Source organism: Oxyura jamaicensis, chromosome 26, assembly GCF_011077185.1.
Source record: "Oxyura jamaicensis isolate SHBP4307 breed ruddy duck chromosome 26, BPBGC_Ojam_1.0, whole genome shotgun sequence".
Classification (NCBI taxonomy): Eukaryota; Metazoa; Chordata; class Aves; order Anseriformes; family Anatidae; genus Oxyura; species Oxyura jamaicensis.
In genome coordinates, this window is record NC_048918.1 from 1,262,129 (window position 1) to 1,279,473 (window position 17,345).

At 49.5% G+C, this 17,345-nt stretch overlaps 2 protein-coding genes across 2 annotated transcripts in view; both read left to right on the plus strand.

Annotated features, from left to right (window-relative positions):
- Positions 1–5,038, plus strand: part of SNRPC (small nuclear ribonucleoprotein polypeptide C) — a 7,134-nt gene extending 2,096 nt beyond the window's left edge. Inside the window, exons 2-6 of the mRNA XM_035347378.1 lie at positions 249–308; positions 943–1,051; positions 2,421–2,510; positions 3,579–3,683; positions 4,669–5,038. Of these exons, the coding sequence (XP_035203269.1) occupies positions 249–308; positions 943–1,051; positions 2,421–2,510; positions 3,579–3,683; positions 4,669–4,793 (489 nt within the window). The 3' untranslated portion in view covers positions 4,794–5,038. The remainder of the gene's footprint in view (positions 1–248; positions 309–942; positions 1,052–2,420; positions 2,511–3,578; positions 3,684–4,668) is intronic.
- A 2,153-nt stretch (positions 5,039–7,191) lies between these two features.
- The window catches only part of UHRF1BP1 (UHRF1 binding protein 1), a 33,965-nt gene continuing 23,811 nt past the window's right edge, over positions 7,192–17,345 (plus strand). The window contains exon 1 of the mRNA XM_035347276.1: positions 7,192–7,375. Within this exon, the coding sequence (XP_035203167.1) occupies positions 7,332–7,375 (44 nt within the window). The 5' untranslated portion in view covers positions 7,192–7,331. The remainder of the gene's footprint in view (positions 7,376–17,345) is intronic.

Consider the following 17,345-nt stretch of genomic DNA (forward strand, 5'->3'; position numbering starts at 1 on the left):
CGGGTCTGGCTGGGGGCAGCTCAGGGGTCCCCGAGCCACGTTGTGGGGGTTCGGGGGTTCCCGGGTCTGGTTGGGGGCAGCTCAGGGGTCCCCGAGCCAGGTTGTGGAGGTTTGGGGGTCCCTGGGCCCGGCTGGGGGCAGCTCAGGGGTCCTGGGCCCGGCTGGGGGGAGCTCGGGGGTCCTGGATTGGGGTTGGGGGGAGCTCCGGGGTCCCGGTGGCGAGGAGTGATGTCCTCAGTTGGTAACAGGCCTTCTGTCTCCGCAGGTTTTATTGTGACTACTGCGACACGTACCTCACCCACGACTCGGTAAGCGCCTTCCGCTGTCACCCACCGCTGGTATCGAGCGGGTGAGAACAGAACTTGGGTAGGCTACAGCTGGGTTAGCTGAGGCGGTGAGGTGTGCTGCTTGTTGGTCAGTAAGTCACGGCTGCATTAATTCATTGAAATCTGCATTCATTCATATGAAGTGTGCTTAAAATAAACCCCACGTAAAGTAAACCCAGGCTATTTGAAATGCCAAGGTGGCCCACTAGTTTGTTGGTAAGTAACACACCTTTTGTGTTAATTCATCTGTGTTATCACATGTGCTTAAAATAAACGCTGCACCAACTAAACCCAGGTTGTTTGAAATGCTGCGATGTCCTGCTCAGAAAGGAAACAGGAACAGGAGGGACTGGAGCCTCGCTAGCTCTCACCAACCCTGGGTGTCACGGTGGGAGGCAGCTGACTCGGTGTCAGCGCAGCCTCAGCTGAAAACTTGGCTCGGTGCTCGTTGTTTGTACGTAAGGGCACGGCACAGCGCCTGGCCTCTGGGTGTATGCAGAAACCAAGCAGATCTCTGCTCCCAGAGAGAATATGTTTTAGTTTTACCAAAGTTCCCAGTAAACTGTGATTTTATGTGATGTTACGTAAGTTCTGGGTTTAACATGATTTTTCTCAGCCCTCCGTGAGAAAAACCCACTGCAGTGGCCGAAAGCACAAAGAGAATGTGAAGGACTACTACCAGAAATGGATGGAGGAGCAAGCCCAGAGCCTGATTGATAAAACAAGTAAGGCGAATCCTTTTGTGATCTTTGTTTGCTTTGCTGTTGCTGCTCTCTGTCCTCCAAGTGCTTTTCTTCCTTTTTTCCCTGCCGATTCCTTATCAGTTCGGGTGGTTCTTTGCTCTGTGAATCGTGAATAAGAATGTCACTTGGGATTTGAATCTTGACCTTGTCTGAGCATGGGCTCCCACGTAAGAGGCTGAGAGTCCTGCGGGAGGGCTCCTTGCAGGCAGGCATTGCTTTACTGCGGCTGAAGGTTGTAGCTCCCCTCACCTTTAGCACTGCCAGCAGCGTTGTACGAGCTCGCGTAGCGCGAGGATGTGGGGTAGAGGCATGTGGCTGGGGGTTTAGATCGAGAGCACTCTTGGGGTGTTGGTTTAGAAAGAAACCTCCTTAAATTTCAGGGACAATCTCTTCAAGTACAACGTTTAGCAAGCCTTCGTGAGAAGAGGTGTGTGGAACAGATATATTCTAGGTGTTCCACCAGGTCTGGTAGCGGGTTTTTAGCTCCTTCCATTAAACAGAGAAATAAGACATCCCTCTAGGGCTTAAACTTACTTTATTTTTGCTTCTGTTGGTAGTAGCACTTCTATGTAAAGAGCGTGAATAAGAAAACCAGAAGGTAGGAAAACGGACATTAAGATATATGAAATGTTGTGGGGTATTTACATATTCTAGTTGCTTGGCCTCAGCTCTCAAGGGATGTTGATTATTTTTTTTCCTCTCTTGGTGTTGTAGGCTTGAATAAAGTGCGAAATGTTTCCTCTGTCAGTTTTTGGGGTTCTTTTCCTCTCACTTGTTCTCTAAATAATGTTTTTTTCCTCTCTGGATGGGATAAATATAAATGCCAGATTAACCTTACGGCAACTTTCTTTCTTTAGCTGCTTCCAGCTTTCACACCTTCTGCCTTCCTCTTGGTCAGTTCAGGTCTTCTGAATTTCTTCTTTCCCCTTTCACGTTAGATCTTTTTCACGCTTTTTGTCACCTGCCTGTCCTTGGCCTATTTCATGATAACGTGGATTAATTTAATGATCCTAGGTGAAAGTTACAGCTGCAAATCATGTGATGTATTTTCTCTACTATCCACCTTCCAGCTCGGTGTGTGAAATTCATCCTGGAGCTCTCTAGTCTCAGCTGGAGTAATTACTGTAATAACTGTCTTCAAGAATATCAGGTGCATCCACCTTGACAAGCAGTGTAAACCAGGGATTTGTTCCAGAGTAAGAACAAATGAGTGTGCACCATGACGTTAAGTATGTTCTGAATGCTTGGCATGAGAAGGAACGTTGACACGGGAGCTTCCTCCGCTTAGTAACTATTTTTTCTTCTGGGATTCTTTCTCTTTTTTTTTCTTTTTTTTTCCCCCCCAATGTAGCGGCTGCATTCCAGCAAGGGAAAATTCCACCGACGCCGTTCTCAGCACCACCCCCTGGAGGAGCCATGATACCGCCCCCTCCCAGCATCCGTAAGTCTCCACTTGGCGGTGAGGGCAGACCTTTGGTGTTTCACAGAATGGCAGGGATTGCAAGGGACCTCAAAAGATCGTCTAGTCCTGTCCCCCTGCTGCAGCAGGAACACCTAGGTCAGGTCACACAGGAATGCGTCCAGGCGGGTTTTGAATGCTTCCAGAGAAGGAGACTCCACAACCCCCCTGGGCAGCCTGTTCCAGTGCTCTGTCACCCTCACCATGAAAGTTTTGTCTCATATTTAAGCAGAACCTCCTGTGCTCCAGCTTGCACCCCTTGTCCTATCACTGGGTGTCACCGAGAAGAGCCTGGCTCCATCCTGACGCTCGCCCTTTCCATATTTACAAACATCAATAAAGGCACCCCTCAGTCGCCTCTTCTCCGAGCCAAAGAGACCCAGCTCCCTCAGCCTTCCCTCGTAAGGGAGATGCTCCGCTCCCTTCATCATCCTCCTGGCTCTGCGCTGGGCTCTCTCAAGGAGTTCTCTGCCCTTTAACTGAAGGGCCCAGTACTGGATGCAATTTGAAAAAAAAAAAGTCCTTTTAGCTGAAAATCAAGCAAAAAATGTTGAGGTTGCGAATATCCAAATGTAAGAGATTGCACTGTAGGAGTACTTCTTCAATCTTTAATCTTGATTTCGTTAATGCTGAGCACATTACTGGAACTGTGCTCTCATTGCCTCGTAGCTGCTGCGTAGATGGGTTCATTTAAACTTTGATACAACTTGTTTTGTTTTGTTTTTTGTTTTTAGAATATGGTAGGATTGATAACCTTGTCTTGCGCTTTGCCTGGCAAACCGCTGAGATCCCTTTCTGCAGAGCCCCGCTGTGGGAAGTGGCAGTTCATCTGCGTTCGATATGCAGAGCTGGAAATCACAGCGAGCATGTTCTTCCTCCAATTAACTTTTTTGGCACCCGAAATTGAGGTTAAAACTAAAAACAAAGGCAGACAGTTGCAAAACAATCAAGGTCATCTTAATTACTAAGACCTCCCGTACAGCTGAACTGTTTCACGTTGCTGAGGAACGTGAGAGCAGGCAGGTGTGTAACTGGTTTCTCTGTGTCCAGCTGGTCCCCCCCGACCTGGCATGATGCCGGCCCCTCATATGGGTGGGCCACCAATGATGCCAATGATGGGCCCGCCGCCGCCCGGAATGATGCCCGTTGGACCTGGTAAGTGTGGAAATGAGTCTTCTCTTTGGAACAGAGCACTGACAGCTGCTGATTCAAGTTCCTTTGCTGCTTGTTGAGAGCGCTTGCTAGTCCTGGCATGCGATTGAAATTACTGCTTTGGGAAATCGCAGCTTTCCTACTTCTGGTCTTGCGATCTCTAATAGTTGAGGTATTCCATGGTTGCAGTGTTTACATTTTTGCACAAGAGATGCATTTTAGCAGTAGGTGAAGTTTATTGTTTAAAGTGTCTTAAAATAAAGTGTTCCAGAGAACACATGCCTTAAAAAGATTTTTCTGAACAGCAAAGGTAAACTGAAACGGCTTGATCCTGTCTGCTTTTGAGCTTACTGGCATTGGAAGCGTTCTCAGAGGACGTTTATTGAAGCAGTTACTGGAACAAATCTGAAGGAACACACACGTGCACACCAAAAGTAGTGAAATGTACTTGCAATTATTGTGTTGCTGGTAGAAACTGTTCTTTAAGTGTTCTTTTTTTAAAAAGGCACAAAATATGTGCGTGCTCTGTGATATGAGGCAGTGTCTGACAATAAGTGGAGAAGCTGGATGGAAACCACTCTCAGTGCTTTTTGGTAAAGCACCTGCTTTTCATGGCTGATGCCATTACCCAGTTCTAAGAAGCACACCAGGCCTTTTTCGAGCACTTAATTGGAAGATTTTGCAGTACAGTCTTCCAAATGAACTGTCCAATGCAGTAATTAAGCTAGCGTCTCTTCTGAGTGGCTGAAATAATTTATCAGTGAATATTGTCAGGACTGGGCATATAACCCAGGAACTTGATTCTTCCTCTACTAACTGCTGGTATCCTTCAGGGAAATGCAATCCATCTCAGCCAGGTTCCCGATCAAGGCTTCCACGCGTGCAAAACGAACGTTCCCTGGAGGCTGTGGAGAAATGTGCACGCTCCCTGCAGCTTTTGCAAAGCTCCCCAGAGCTTTTCTCTAATGTATTTTCCTTCCTCCTGTAGCTCCAGGGATGAGGCCACCGATGGGAGGACACATGCCAATGATGCCAGGGCCCCCAATGATGAGACCGCCCTCAAGACCCATGATGGTGCCAACCAGGCCAGGCATGACCCGCCCAGACAGATAAAGGTGGAAGTGGAGCTCCGTGGCCTCTTTCGTTTTATGATCTTCCACATGCTAAAATGCTGTAGACTGATGTCCTGAGGATTTTATATGAAACCAGTGTGTAGAGGAAATCTGCTGTTGTTTCAAACTGCAGACGGTTTGACCTAGATGCACACTGGGCTGATGCTTTTGTAACTGGTCTGGTTTTTCATTATTTTTTTTCCCCGCATTGAAATAAAACATTGATGCTGGTTTACATGTGGAGAATCTGACCCTTACTGCGTGTATTTTTTCTCCCCGACAGAATATCAGTCTTCATTGCACCCTCTCCGCCCATCTAGCACTAAGTTTCTTCTTAGTTTTATTTTTTCCTAAGTCCTCTGGTACGACATTTTTTTCATGTTATACCCCTAGAGAGAAGTAGCAGTACCTGCATTCTGAATTCTTATTTCAAAACAAGCCTGCACATTTTTAATTGAAAGAAAAATGTAACTCGAAAACTGCGCAGTGATATCTAACTGAGGAGACTGCAAAATGATAATCTGCAACACAAAATAGGATGAATTTAATAAAATGCTGACTCTTCATTGAGGGAAAGAAAGAGAAGCTGTTTAAAGGTTGCTTCTTACAGTAAGGAGTTGTAGTTAGTGTTTTGATGCTGAAAACCATATTTTGGAAAACCATATTTTGGCTTTGTTGTTGCTCCTGAGGTGTTTGTGTGAACCCAAGTTATCAGAGCTGTTGAGTCAGTAGCTGTTAATGCCCAGTTTTCTTCACAGAAAGGAATGTGATGTTGAAGACGTTTTCCAAGGCCCCTTTGTTGATGAGCTGTGCTTAATGCAGGTGTACACCTCCAATTGGATTGAAAGAATTTATTCTGTTTGCATAACCAACTGCTCTGTGCATGTCGGTTCTCATCGGTTTCAATAGGCAGAATTTTCCAACTCATTCTTGGCATATTTGTATCCAATACAGAAGTGTGGGAGTAATTTGCATCGTAGAGGGAAGTGTTTGGTCAGCAGAACTGCAAGGACTCTTCCTGAGCTGCTGCTTGCTCTGGGACAGGACAGTCGAATCAGATGAGATTTGATTTGAGGGGCTCAGGCTTTGAAGTCTCCTATAAAGCACATTGTGTAGCTGAGATATCAAATATTTAATCGCCCAATATTTAATAGGCGTGTTCAACAAGCATTGAGGTGAGGCAAAAGTTAGAGGATATTTCTACAATAAAATACACGAACCTTGCTAATGAATAAAAGGGAAAAATCATCTGCAGCATCCCATTGCCTAGCCCTAACCTGTGTTTCTCTGCTGTTCTATGTGCTTGTGCAGCACACAGCACTTGCAGGCTGGACAGGTGCTGGGTTCTTACAGCATTCATCGTTATCTCTTGGGGAAAACAATAAGCAGGAGCCATTGGTGATCACCACTGACCTCTGATAAAAGTATTCTGCTGGAGTTGTACCCCCACCAGCCTGCCATCAGATTAAAACAATGTGTGTAGCCAAGTACAAAGCACGTGGCTCTCTTGTTAAAGGATTGACTGATCAGTTTAATGCCCCAGTGCCTTATTTGAAGAACAATGTCATCATTTATGTGGGGCTGCTTTTGTTGGGCATAGCCTTGGAGGCAAAACGCGCCTTTGTAGTACAGCCTGAAATCACTCGGCGTGTGAAATGGCCCAGCTCCTTGTCATCCCTCAGAGTTACAACACAGCCATAAACTAAGTAGCACAGAAACTGCTTGAACTGAGACATTTTTTTTTCATTCCAGCAGCCTCACCAGTTACATCGCTTTATGCTGAGTGCTTTTCTCCACTCTTTTTTCAACCTTTAAAGGTTATTTTTGGCTGCCCTGAGATAGTCTCACACCTCTTCTCTGTGTATAACCTGAAGCCTACAGCTACCTGAAAGGAGGCTCAGGGCAGCTGGGGGTCGGCCTCTCGCAGGTAACCAGGGATAGGACCAGAGGGAATGGCCTCGAGCTGTGCCGGGGGAGGTTCAGGTGGGAAATGAGGAGACATTTCTGGGTCAGGCCTTGGGACGGGTTGCCCAGGGGGGTGGTGGGGTCACCGTCCCTGGGGGTGCTGGAGGAGAGGTTGGGCCTGGTGCTTGGGGACACGGCTCAGTGGTGACAGTGGTGGCAGGGGGTGGCTGGAGCAGGTGATCCTGGAGGGCTTCTCCAACCCTAACGATTCTGCGATTCTAAGCACACCTTTGTCTCTGTTCAGGGGAGCTTCCTAAGCTGCTCCGTGGATTTTTCCACTCGCGAATCCCCGGCGTGTAAACGGAGCCTGCAGCTCCCTGCGGTCACCCTGCCGCTCTCCGGCCCCCCCTGGGCGAGCCCTGCCCGAGGCCGCGGGGCTGCCCCCGCTGCCCCCCGTGCCTTTAACTCCCGGGGGGGGGGGGCGAGGGACGAGCCTGGTGGGGCCGCCAGGGGGCGAGCGGGAGGCGGCGGCGGGGCGGAGCGGGCCGGGAGGCGGCGGCGGCGGCGGCGGAGCGGCGATGGAGCCCCGCCGGCCTCGGCGCTGAGCCTCCCCCCCCCTCGACCCCGCCGCGGCATGGCCGGCCTCATCAAGAAGCAGATCCTGAAGCACCTGTCCCGGTGAGGCGCCCGCAGCCCCTTCCCCGGGGGGCTTGGGGGGAGGCACGGGGCTGGAGGCCCGGGGCTGGGGGGGGGGAAGCGGGAGGTGGAGGCTGAGGCCCTGCCCCGCCGGCCTCCCCTCGGGGCTGCCTCCAGAAGGGCCTCGGGGGGCAGTGGGCACCGTGCGGGTTCCCCCCCCCCCCCGGGCTGGTGCTGCCTCCCGGGGGGTGTCTGTGGAGCCTGAGGGGGGGGCGTTTGGAAAGCCGGGGGTGGCGTTTGGAAACCGTGGGCTGAGCCTGGGAGGCTGAGCGAGGGGAAAAGCCTCCCCCCCAAAAAAATAAAAATGAGGGGAGAAGGAAAAGAGGAGCCGCGCCCCAGGAGGAGAAGGATGGATGTGGCGTGGGACGTTCCCGTGCACTTCGTTTTCGTCGTTTTTGAGGGCGCCGTGTCATTTCCAGCTGAGTTTGTGACCGGCACCAGGAGGTGCACTGAAGAGGACCGCGGGCTGTTTGCGCTTTGTGCCCGAGCCTGGGGTTTGGAAGCACGGCTCCTTACTGCGGCTCTGCCGCTGACCTTGGCCAAGTCGCGGTGCCTCGGTTTCCCCGAGGAAACCCAAGGCGAGGAGCCACGGGAGAGCCATGGTTCGCTTCGTGCCCCATGGCCGCGGGCACGGCCTCCCCCTGCAGTGCCGAAAGACCGGAGCGACGTGATGAAACGTAAAGACCTGGAGGGTGCTGAGGGAGGTGCAGCATTGCACGCTGCTTTTCTTCTCTCTGCTTTCTGAGCTGCAGACGATCGCGTCCTTTTTTTTCCGGTGGAGAAACTCGGAGGGGCAGCGAGGGGCTCAAAGCAATTGCGCAGGGCTGCAGCGACTCCGGCGGGGTTATGGGGTGTCAGCGCTGGAGCAAGGAGCCAGACCCCGTGGGTCCTGGCACTCTGAGGCCGTATTGTCCCGGCTGCTCTGAGGCTGGCAGTAAATCCTGACGGTTTCTGGATCCTCAGAAGAATCCCTGTGAACTTTAAGCGAGCAGTCTCCTCGGTGGAGTGCCTGTCTGCGGCGGTTCTGACTCACTAGTTGCTCAGTACTCCAGCTCGCCAGGCACGGCACCGAAAAGGAGCGCAGCAGAGCCTGCTGCGAGGTTTGTTCAGTGCACTAATTTTAGGGAATTTCTGCTAGACCTGATGTCACAAATCTCCCAGCTTCATGTCTCGTTCCACCTCAAAGCAGCATGTCATACTCATTGCGGGTTCGGTCACCTCGTCACAGAAGTAACGGGCAGAGGCAGATGAGAGCAGTTGTTAATGGTCTCTTAAAAGAGCTCAGCTTTATTCCTCGGTACCACTTCTAGGATTAAAGATGCCTGTGCTGTTCTTTTATATGGTTCTCTTTTAGGTTAGTTGCTAGTGGTTTTAGTCCCCTTAGTCTTTTTATTTAGTTCTGCTTTTTCAGCCCGCCTTATCTTGCGCTTTCCCCCTCCAAGTGCCCCCTTTCTTCCCTACGACCCGGCCGGTCGTGGTGTTTGTCGGCTGTGTTCCTCTTCGTGTGTGCTCTGGTGAGAGCAGGAGGTCACCACAAGTCCTGGGGCTTTCCCTGTTTTCCTGCCAGCTGAACTCGCTCTGCCGTTTGTGGTGGTTGGTCTGATCCTGCCCCTCTCTTGCATAAGTGCTGTGGATGCTTTGCAGAAACGCATTTTGAACACAGATTAGCGTGTAAAAAAGACGATCATTTTCCATTCCAGTCTTGTTTCCTCCAAACACCTCAGCTTCGCACTCCCTTTGGGTTTTTCTTTCAGCTCTGCTCATTTGCCCGGAAGAATTTTGCTACTGAATCATTAATCTGCCTTTATTTTCTGCGTTCAATTTGCATGTGAAATAATTCCTTGTTCCTTTTGTTATGGCTTCGTTTGAAGCCGTTTCTGCATGGGGTGTGTTTTTGTTCCTGCTGTATCTGGAAATTTGCAAGGAAGGGATCAGAGAGGCAGAATGATCAGGGAAATATGAAAGAGTTATTTCCCACCAGCTGCTCAGATGAAACGAGCCTCATGCATGTCAAACGGGATGACAGGGGTCACTTGCAGAGATCTGCAAAGCTGGGCTCGGCCGCCGGTGACAGAGCCGAGTTATGAGCATCTTTTATAACGCTTAGCCTGTGTCGGGCGTTAGCAGCTTGAATTCCTCGAACAGAAGAACCTGAAATCTTGCATCGCTTCCACCATCTGTGCTTTTCAGTCTTTTGTCCTATTTTTAGCTTGGAAAAGAAAACGGATTAGGTGCTTTTTACTTCTGGGTTCTTCTGCTGGCTGCAGCATTTGGGCTGCGTGTTGCGCAGGGAAGCGTTTCCATCCAAGCGAAACTGGGAGAAAGAACGGGCCCTCGGAATGGGAATGAAGCATCAGCTGCTTGGTGTGTGTTTGAACCTGGATGTTTTGAATGCCTCCGAGGCTACAAGAGCAGTACTTGAGTTGTGTTTACCAGGCTGTAATTATTCATGAAAGCACATCTATGGCTTTAAAATAAAAGCAGTGATTTGCCTTTTCCTCCTCCTGGTTTGGATGAAAGTAGCCTCTTTCTACTGTCTTTATTTTCCTCAGCTGGAGGGAGCACCATTAAAAAATCATTGTTTTATCGAGGTGGTATTTATCCCCCTTTGGTAAACAGGGAAACTGAGGCCATGTGGACTGCCCGGACGTACTCAATGTAACGCTTCAGCACTGCGGTGGGAATCCTTATCAAAATGATGTTTATTTAACTGCATCAGGAAGCTTTAATTCGCTGCTGCATCTGACAGCTGCCCCGTGACACTTTTATTGCCCGTACTAAAACACGTGAGCTTGTGGAGAGTCTTTATAACCTCGGCCAGGTGGGCCGCCCAGTTCTGCACGTTACGTGGTTTCCAGAGGAAAAGCAATGTGTAATCCCTGTGTTCGGAAGAAAATAATAAAAATTAGGTGGGGAAAAACAATCAGGTAATAGCTTCGCCTGCTCCAATTCAAAAGGGCCAGCCTGAAAGAGCCACCGAGTCAGAAGGCTCTGAAGGAAAGGAAAGCTGGGGTGCGCTGTGGCTGGGAAGGGGAAGGAGACCCCGCTGGATTTGGCTTTGGCAGTGCCCTGGAGAGCTGCGGCTGAAAGGGAGCTTCAGGTGTCTGGAACAGGGTGAGGAAGCAGCAGAGGAGAAACCAGAGAGCGAGCAACGTTGGCTGAGATACCATCAGCACTGAGTCACTGGGAAAATACGGAGGAAAAACAAGAGGGGAAATTAGACCTGTTCGCCAAGGGCAGCGGCTGGGCTGGTCGGTGACAGATGTGAGCAGCAGAAATAGAGGTGACGGTGGGCTGCTCGTTTTGTTTTAGCGAGCACCGTGCTTGTGAACAGGGCCTGAAGCTCGCAGAGGCCCCTCTTCCCTGAACTTAGGAAGCACGTGAGTGGCGTGGGGGTTCTGTGCTCTGCTTTGCTCCCAGGCTGTTACGCTGGACCACCAGACTCCTGGGATCTCCGCCGCTGTTACTTGTGTTGGTTGGGACGACAAGGTGCTCAGCTGCTGTGCAGCAAGACTGGGAGCTGAGGAAGGGTTTAGGACAGGGTTCAAGGTTTTCTGTGTTTTGTACTTTGCCTCGCTTCCGTAGCTTGGATTATTTTCCTCCTTCCCGTGGTTTTGGAAGGGGCTGAATGAAGGGTATTGTGCTGGGCAGTACAAGCTTCCTGATGAAGGCTGAAGCCAAATTATCTTTGGCAGGTGCGAGGCTGCGCAGCCGGGTTTATCGATCCCGCTACCAATTGTCACTTCTCCACCCAGATGTCAGACTGTGGAACACGAGGCGTGGGAGCAGCTGCAGAACCGTCCTGTGTAACATAATACTGGAGCCACCTTTTTGGAGAAATCAGATTGGTTTTAGAAACAGAATTAAAAAATATCCTAGAAAACAAAACAATCGAGTACCATGTGCAGGGTGTAGTACTCTGCTGCTGGAAATGTAGGTCAAATACGGAGCCAGAAGTGACATTTCTTTCTCTGCTCACAAACAGGATTGTGTCTCTGCAGAGCCTTTCCTCTCAGCTCACCGTGGTTCAGTCCACATATCCCCTTTTCCAGACAAGACTGCTTTGTCTCTTCTCCCCTTTCTTGTTTGCAATTGCATGTAATCCTTGCAGCAGATAAAGCCACTGCTGGTACGTAAGAGGAAAATAGCAGAAAAGCCGGTGGTGCGTCTTTCTTCTGGATCAATTTAGCAGTTAGAAATATGTGGGTGTCACAGAGTGCGCCTAGCTAGGAACCAAGAGGCTTCTGGGGGCTCTCATCTCATAGCTTGGATCTAAGAGTCTCGGGATTCCTTCCTGGCAGTAACAATTCATTTATTATGGCCCCTTCCGTTCCTCGTGCGGGGAGTTCAGAGCTGGGCACAACACGCAGAAGCGCCCGCTGACGTGTGAGCCCTGCTGCTGTGTGGGGCTGGTGGATTAGCTCCTCAGGAGCTGAGTGAGCCTTCCTTCAAAACCTGCAGTCCTGCCTTCCCCCAGGCCCAGCCAGGACAAAAAGGCCACCGCAGCTGAACACGGGTACTGGCTTCTCTGGGAGGTGGCGATGGCACAAGAGCCACTGAGACGTGTTATCCCGAGGGGACCCGTCCTCCTCCTTGGAAAGCACGGGGAGAAGAGGCAGAAGCAGTTCATCAGTCAAAAAATAAAAATAAAAAACCCCTAGCATTGGTTCTCTGCTGTTCAGGAGCTGCCGAGATGGGCTCTGCGGGCTGCCTTTGGCAGAAGGTCGCGTTACGTTACCACAGACGCTTCGCTTCCCTGACGCTGGGGAATTCCTCAGGTCCTAGGAGCTCTTTTTTTTGCTCCTCAGTGCAGCTTCTTGGCCCAAAGCTGCGATCTGGAAATTTCGGAGGGTGATTTCTCGCAGCGTTCTCTGTCCTTTTACTTCTCCCTTCTCGTTCTGAAAACGTTTTGCAGCATTGCTGCGTGCTCGAGCGCTGTGCTGCAGCTGTGGCCTTGCAGTGGCAGTGAAGCGCTGGCGCGTTCAGTCAGAGGGTTCCCAGCGCCTTTTACTGATACAGAAAGATCTGCTGCCAGCGAAAGGTGTGTGCTTACTGCCTAATCCTTCAGGTTTCTCCCAGTTTCCTGACCTTGATTCTAAATTAGCTGAAAGAAATTGGAAGAACACGGAGGGTGGGGAGGAAGGCAGGGAAATCGCGTCTGGGAATGGCTTGATGAAGTCAGTGAATCGTGAAATGATGGAGGCAGAAGGGACGTCTGGAGGACCTTTGCCTGGGACAGTCTCTGCTGGGAAATTGACACTCACATTTTGGCTATAGCTGCTGTAATAGTCTTCTTTAGGGATGAGAGAAATTTCTGCTGCTGAAGACCGTAATTTGTCTAAAATAGCCGTTGCAGCTATGGGAAATATGTGAAACCACAAAGCTGCTGGCAGTTAAAAAATGATGATAAAACAGCCATTACTTTTCCATCTGCAAAGCGTTCTGTTCCTGCTTTTCAGCGCATTCTGTTCAGCCAGGTAACAGAAGTGTGGAATTCTTAAGGTTGGAAAAGACCTTCAAAAATCCTCAAGTCCAATTTCAACCTGACTTACCGTGTCCCACCACAGAGCCAAGACCTCGGTGCCACATCCATGTGTCTCCTAAATGCCTCCAGGCAGGGGGACTCCACCTCCCTGGGCAGCTTCCAACATTTCACCACCCTCCGTGTGAAGAAGTTCTGCCCCATATCCAAGCGCAGGCCCCGGCGCTTGCCCTTGTCGAAGGCCATACAGCTGGATGCGGCCCCTCGGCCTGGCTGGGTCCCCCTGCAAAAGTCCTGCCCAACATGGTGTCGTCCCCAGACCTCCTGAGGGTGGTCGCTTTGGAACTAGGTGAGCACCCAAATCATGAAGGCTTTAGGAAGGTGAGGGCTCCATAGTCCCCCTGCAGCCGGCACGCGGAGGACAGCAGAGGAGGGATGTGGCTGCGTCCTCACAGGCCTTGCGTCATTTTGGCACCTCCAGAGAGGATCTGAGCAGCACAAGGACTGTGGACAACCTCCCTGAACTTGGAAGGAGCATGCCTTGACCTTCAGGTGGCTGACAGGCAGGACACGTGCCCCAAAAGCCCGAAAGTAGGAAGGGTTTGGGGGCAGACGAGATGGCTGCGGCTCACCCGCTGCGGGACTGTCGGCTGGGTCTGGTCTCGTGGCCACCGGCGCTGTGACACTTCATGTGGCTCAAGGGAAGTCACTTAAGCTAATGAGCCCATTTGTATGATGCTCTGAAAATAGTCCTGGGAAGAGTGGCAAAGAGAACCAGTTTGGGGAACTGGGGGGAAATGGTTTGTAGCAAGAAACTCTGAGCCAGTTTATAAGAACGAAGCTTTGTCACATCTCTTTTCCCAGCAGTTGCTGCTATTTTGCAGGCGATCAAAAGGAGTTCCCAAGGTACTGAGCACTGAAGCAGAGGTAATGAGTTTGTCTCTGAAATACTTACATGCTATGTCTGGCAAAGCATTTAAGACAGGCGACAAACCCTTTAATGTTGTTCTTTGGAAAAATTCTTACCTTACTAGTCCATTTTGGTGCCTTTTTTACGTTTCTTGAAAAATGTAAATGTTGAGGAATTCTTTACCTGAGGTCAGAACGGCAGGGCATTGTGGAGTCAGTTAATAAGCAGTGACTAACTCTTTGTTCAAACAGGGGTGGGGAAGGAGAGCGCACACATGACAGGAGATGGCATTTACCTTTCACAGAAAGTAATCTCCAAGATCAGGCTTGCTCTGCTGCAGTTTGCCCGAAGAACCAAACTGTCAGTTTTACACAAGCTGTGTGAGCTGCCGGTGTTTCCAACCACTTCCACTCCGCTCGAAATAAATGCCTGCCATTTCTGGAATGCTAAATAGACTCTTGTTGCAGCAAAAACAAATTGCGCTGCAGTAGCTCAGGAGGAAAGCGTGGCTGGACGTATTCTCACATCAGCTGCCGGGTCCTGCTGGCCTTGAGGAACCTCTCTGCACAGTGGGTACTCTTCAAACTAAGCAATGTGCCCAGAAAAGAGACTATTAAACATGACTTCTCCGCTTGTTTTATGTCTCGTGGACTCCTTGAGCTCTTACCTCTGCCGCTCAGTTGAGTCTGAATTATGTCCTAACCTTTTATTTTTTTATAGTTTGGAAATAAAAATGCAGATCGGATTGCAAGGTAAATAATGCTTAGAATATGAGAAGTGGGGCTTCTGCCTGGCAAGGAGTGGAAACGCTGTATTTGCTTATATATTTCTTCCTAGTTTTCTTTTCTGTGTCATTATTCACTTTGAGGTTTAGCCTTGGGAAATTCCCTGGCAGCTGAAGAGGGTTTACATTCCAGATTTCAGAGCACGGGGCAGCTGGCATTTAAACTTCACTCAGCCGATGAGCTAGAAATAGCACAACAGTTCCTCAGCGAGGTGGAGATCCACCCCTGCCCAAACCACCCTGCCTCTTTTCTTTTCAGGTTAACTTGTGGTTTGCTTTACAGAGCTCCTAGCACCAAATTAGTTGGCAGTGGGTGTGCTGGAAGAACTGCACCTCATCTGGAGCTTTGTGATCTTCCAGTTTTCAGGGTGCTTAAGGAGTCATTCTGGGAATAGAAGTGTCCTCAGGGGTCTGCCTAAGTGGGGAGGCAGCCTTCAGCGAACAGCTCAGTCTCTTTGATCTGCTTGGAAATGTTTTTCCTCGGGAGTTTAACCTGGAATTGAATTTCTGAGTCTTTTGGGTGCATTGTACTGCAACAGATAACGGTAGTTTGGGAGCCGAGACAACTGGCAACACGTTTGTTCTGGGCACAGCGACGTTCTGTGGCACGAGTGCAACTGCTTTGGGTAATGTGCTCACCGTGGAGCTGGGGGTGGTTTTGGTGAACAATTAGTTCGTTTGGTAGCGATTGAATTCCCTTAAAGTCTAAATGGCTTTGTACTAATTGAGTTGATGTGACACCAACTGGATTAGTACTAAAGGCTAGGTAATACCGTGCGTAAATTGGTCTCTTTTTCTGTTAATTCAGTGTACTTCTCTGCCTTGGCTGCAATTCTCTCAGCCCTGAATAGAAAACTGAAAACTGTGGCTGCTTACTAAGCAGATTGCTCCACAGTTGCACCAAAACCTCGAGCCAGTAGAATGACTTTTCTTCCCAAAAGGGCTTTTACTTCTTCCTGTGCATCCTCAAGGCAGCTATTTTTTCCCCCTTTTTACAGAAGTTTTGATCACTTGCTCAGTTTTATTTCCTCCAGAATTCTTTTTCAGTTCATTCTCAGCCGTGTTTTGCAGTCAAAGCCTCTGCTGTGGTCTTCCTTGAAAGTCTGCCTGTACTTAGAAGTCACCGGCCTCTTCTTTTGCCAGTCATGAACTTTTTTTCCAAGTAAGCAGGATCTTTGGCTCCCAAGATGAGGAGGATTTATGTGAGGGGAACTGTCCTGTCGCAGAGATTTGGGGATTGCAGAAGGTCTTTCCAAATGAAATGGTGAATTAGATGGATTAGGAATGGATCAGATGGTCTGTCCAGACCTACCCCAACAAGATTCTGGAAAGGTTTTTGGTACGGAGCAAATCTGCATCGACATGAACATAGGCATTTTCCATGTCTCATTTCTACCCTTCGACCACAGTTGCTTAAAATACGATTCATGTTCCCAATCAGAGGGGAAATGCATCTTTTCCTTTGCTGTTACCCGCATGAAGAAGAGCCTTGTCTGCAGCAGTTTCCCGGGAGCTTTTATCACAGTCTGTCTGTTTTCGGATTGCAGCTGACAACTTACCCTCTTCCTGACTTGCTTGTGTTTTGTGCGTTTTTCCATCTGCTCTCTGCAACGGTGGCAAGAACTGCACGCCGTACAGCCAGTTCTTCTGCCAAGAGATGATGCCTGGCACTCAGCAAAAGCAAGGTCGCTGGTGTACAGCTAATTAGTTCTCACATATAATATCCATAGTAACAAAGATATTAATAGAAATAAACGTGTTTAGCTGTGTAGATGCTGGTTACATACAATAGACGATGATTACTGAAGAAGTTGAGGCAGAAAATCTATTTTGAGCCTGCGAAGCTACTGACGAGAGGGTTCTTGTGCCACGAGGCTGCGAGCTAACGGGAGAGATGGGTCTGAAGGGAAATTTGGTGGTTTCAGACATCTTCTCCTGACGTTATCTGTCCATGTATTTGTTCTGGAGACAGCGTGGCCAGACAGCTACAAATGCGAGCATAAATTCAGTATTTATGTTTATTGCCTGGCTGCAGGCCAGCAGTAAGGTCTGGCCAAACACCCTCTTGCAGTGGGTGAGTTTGGGGCTTCTGGATGTATCAGCTGATGAAATCAGGCGTTCTTCCAGTAGTGACATCATTTAGTTATAAATAATGTAAATATATATATTCAAGCTGATGATTGAGCAAGTAGATTGATGCTCCTGTGCCTTCCCCATCTGAACCATGAAATGCAAATCAAGTCACAATCTCAGGAACTGCCCCAAAAGGCCGAGGGTTTCTGTAAAGAACATGATTCTCTGAGGCAAGGCCCCAAGAAGCTACTGAGGTTTAAATACCCGGGTGCTGTTAGCTTCTTAGGAAGAGCGAGCCCTTCCGTCCGCTATGAAATTAGGGTAGTGCTGGTAACGACTGTGTGTGTCTGCTTCTTATGAACATCGATTGAAAGCCCAAATGCGTCATCTGAAATGGAAAGAAACGGCGGAGAGCAGGGAACTTGCAGGGAAATCTCTTCTCTGCAAACCACTGGCCGCATGAAAGGGCTCGACCTACCAGGACTTATTTAGCTATGGCTGTGAAAGCTTCTAGCTGGCGTTTCCCGTTGTCTTCATTGCAAATACAGAACGCTTCCAGTCACCTGAAGGCTGTCCATGGGTGCTGGTGACCGTGACGGTCCGGGCGTCCGTTGGGTGGACGCTTCCCGAGATGAGATGTTGCTCCTGGTATTGTTCCTGGGGATGCATTCGTGCTCCTGCAAGTGTACGCAGCTGCAAAATG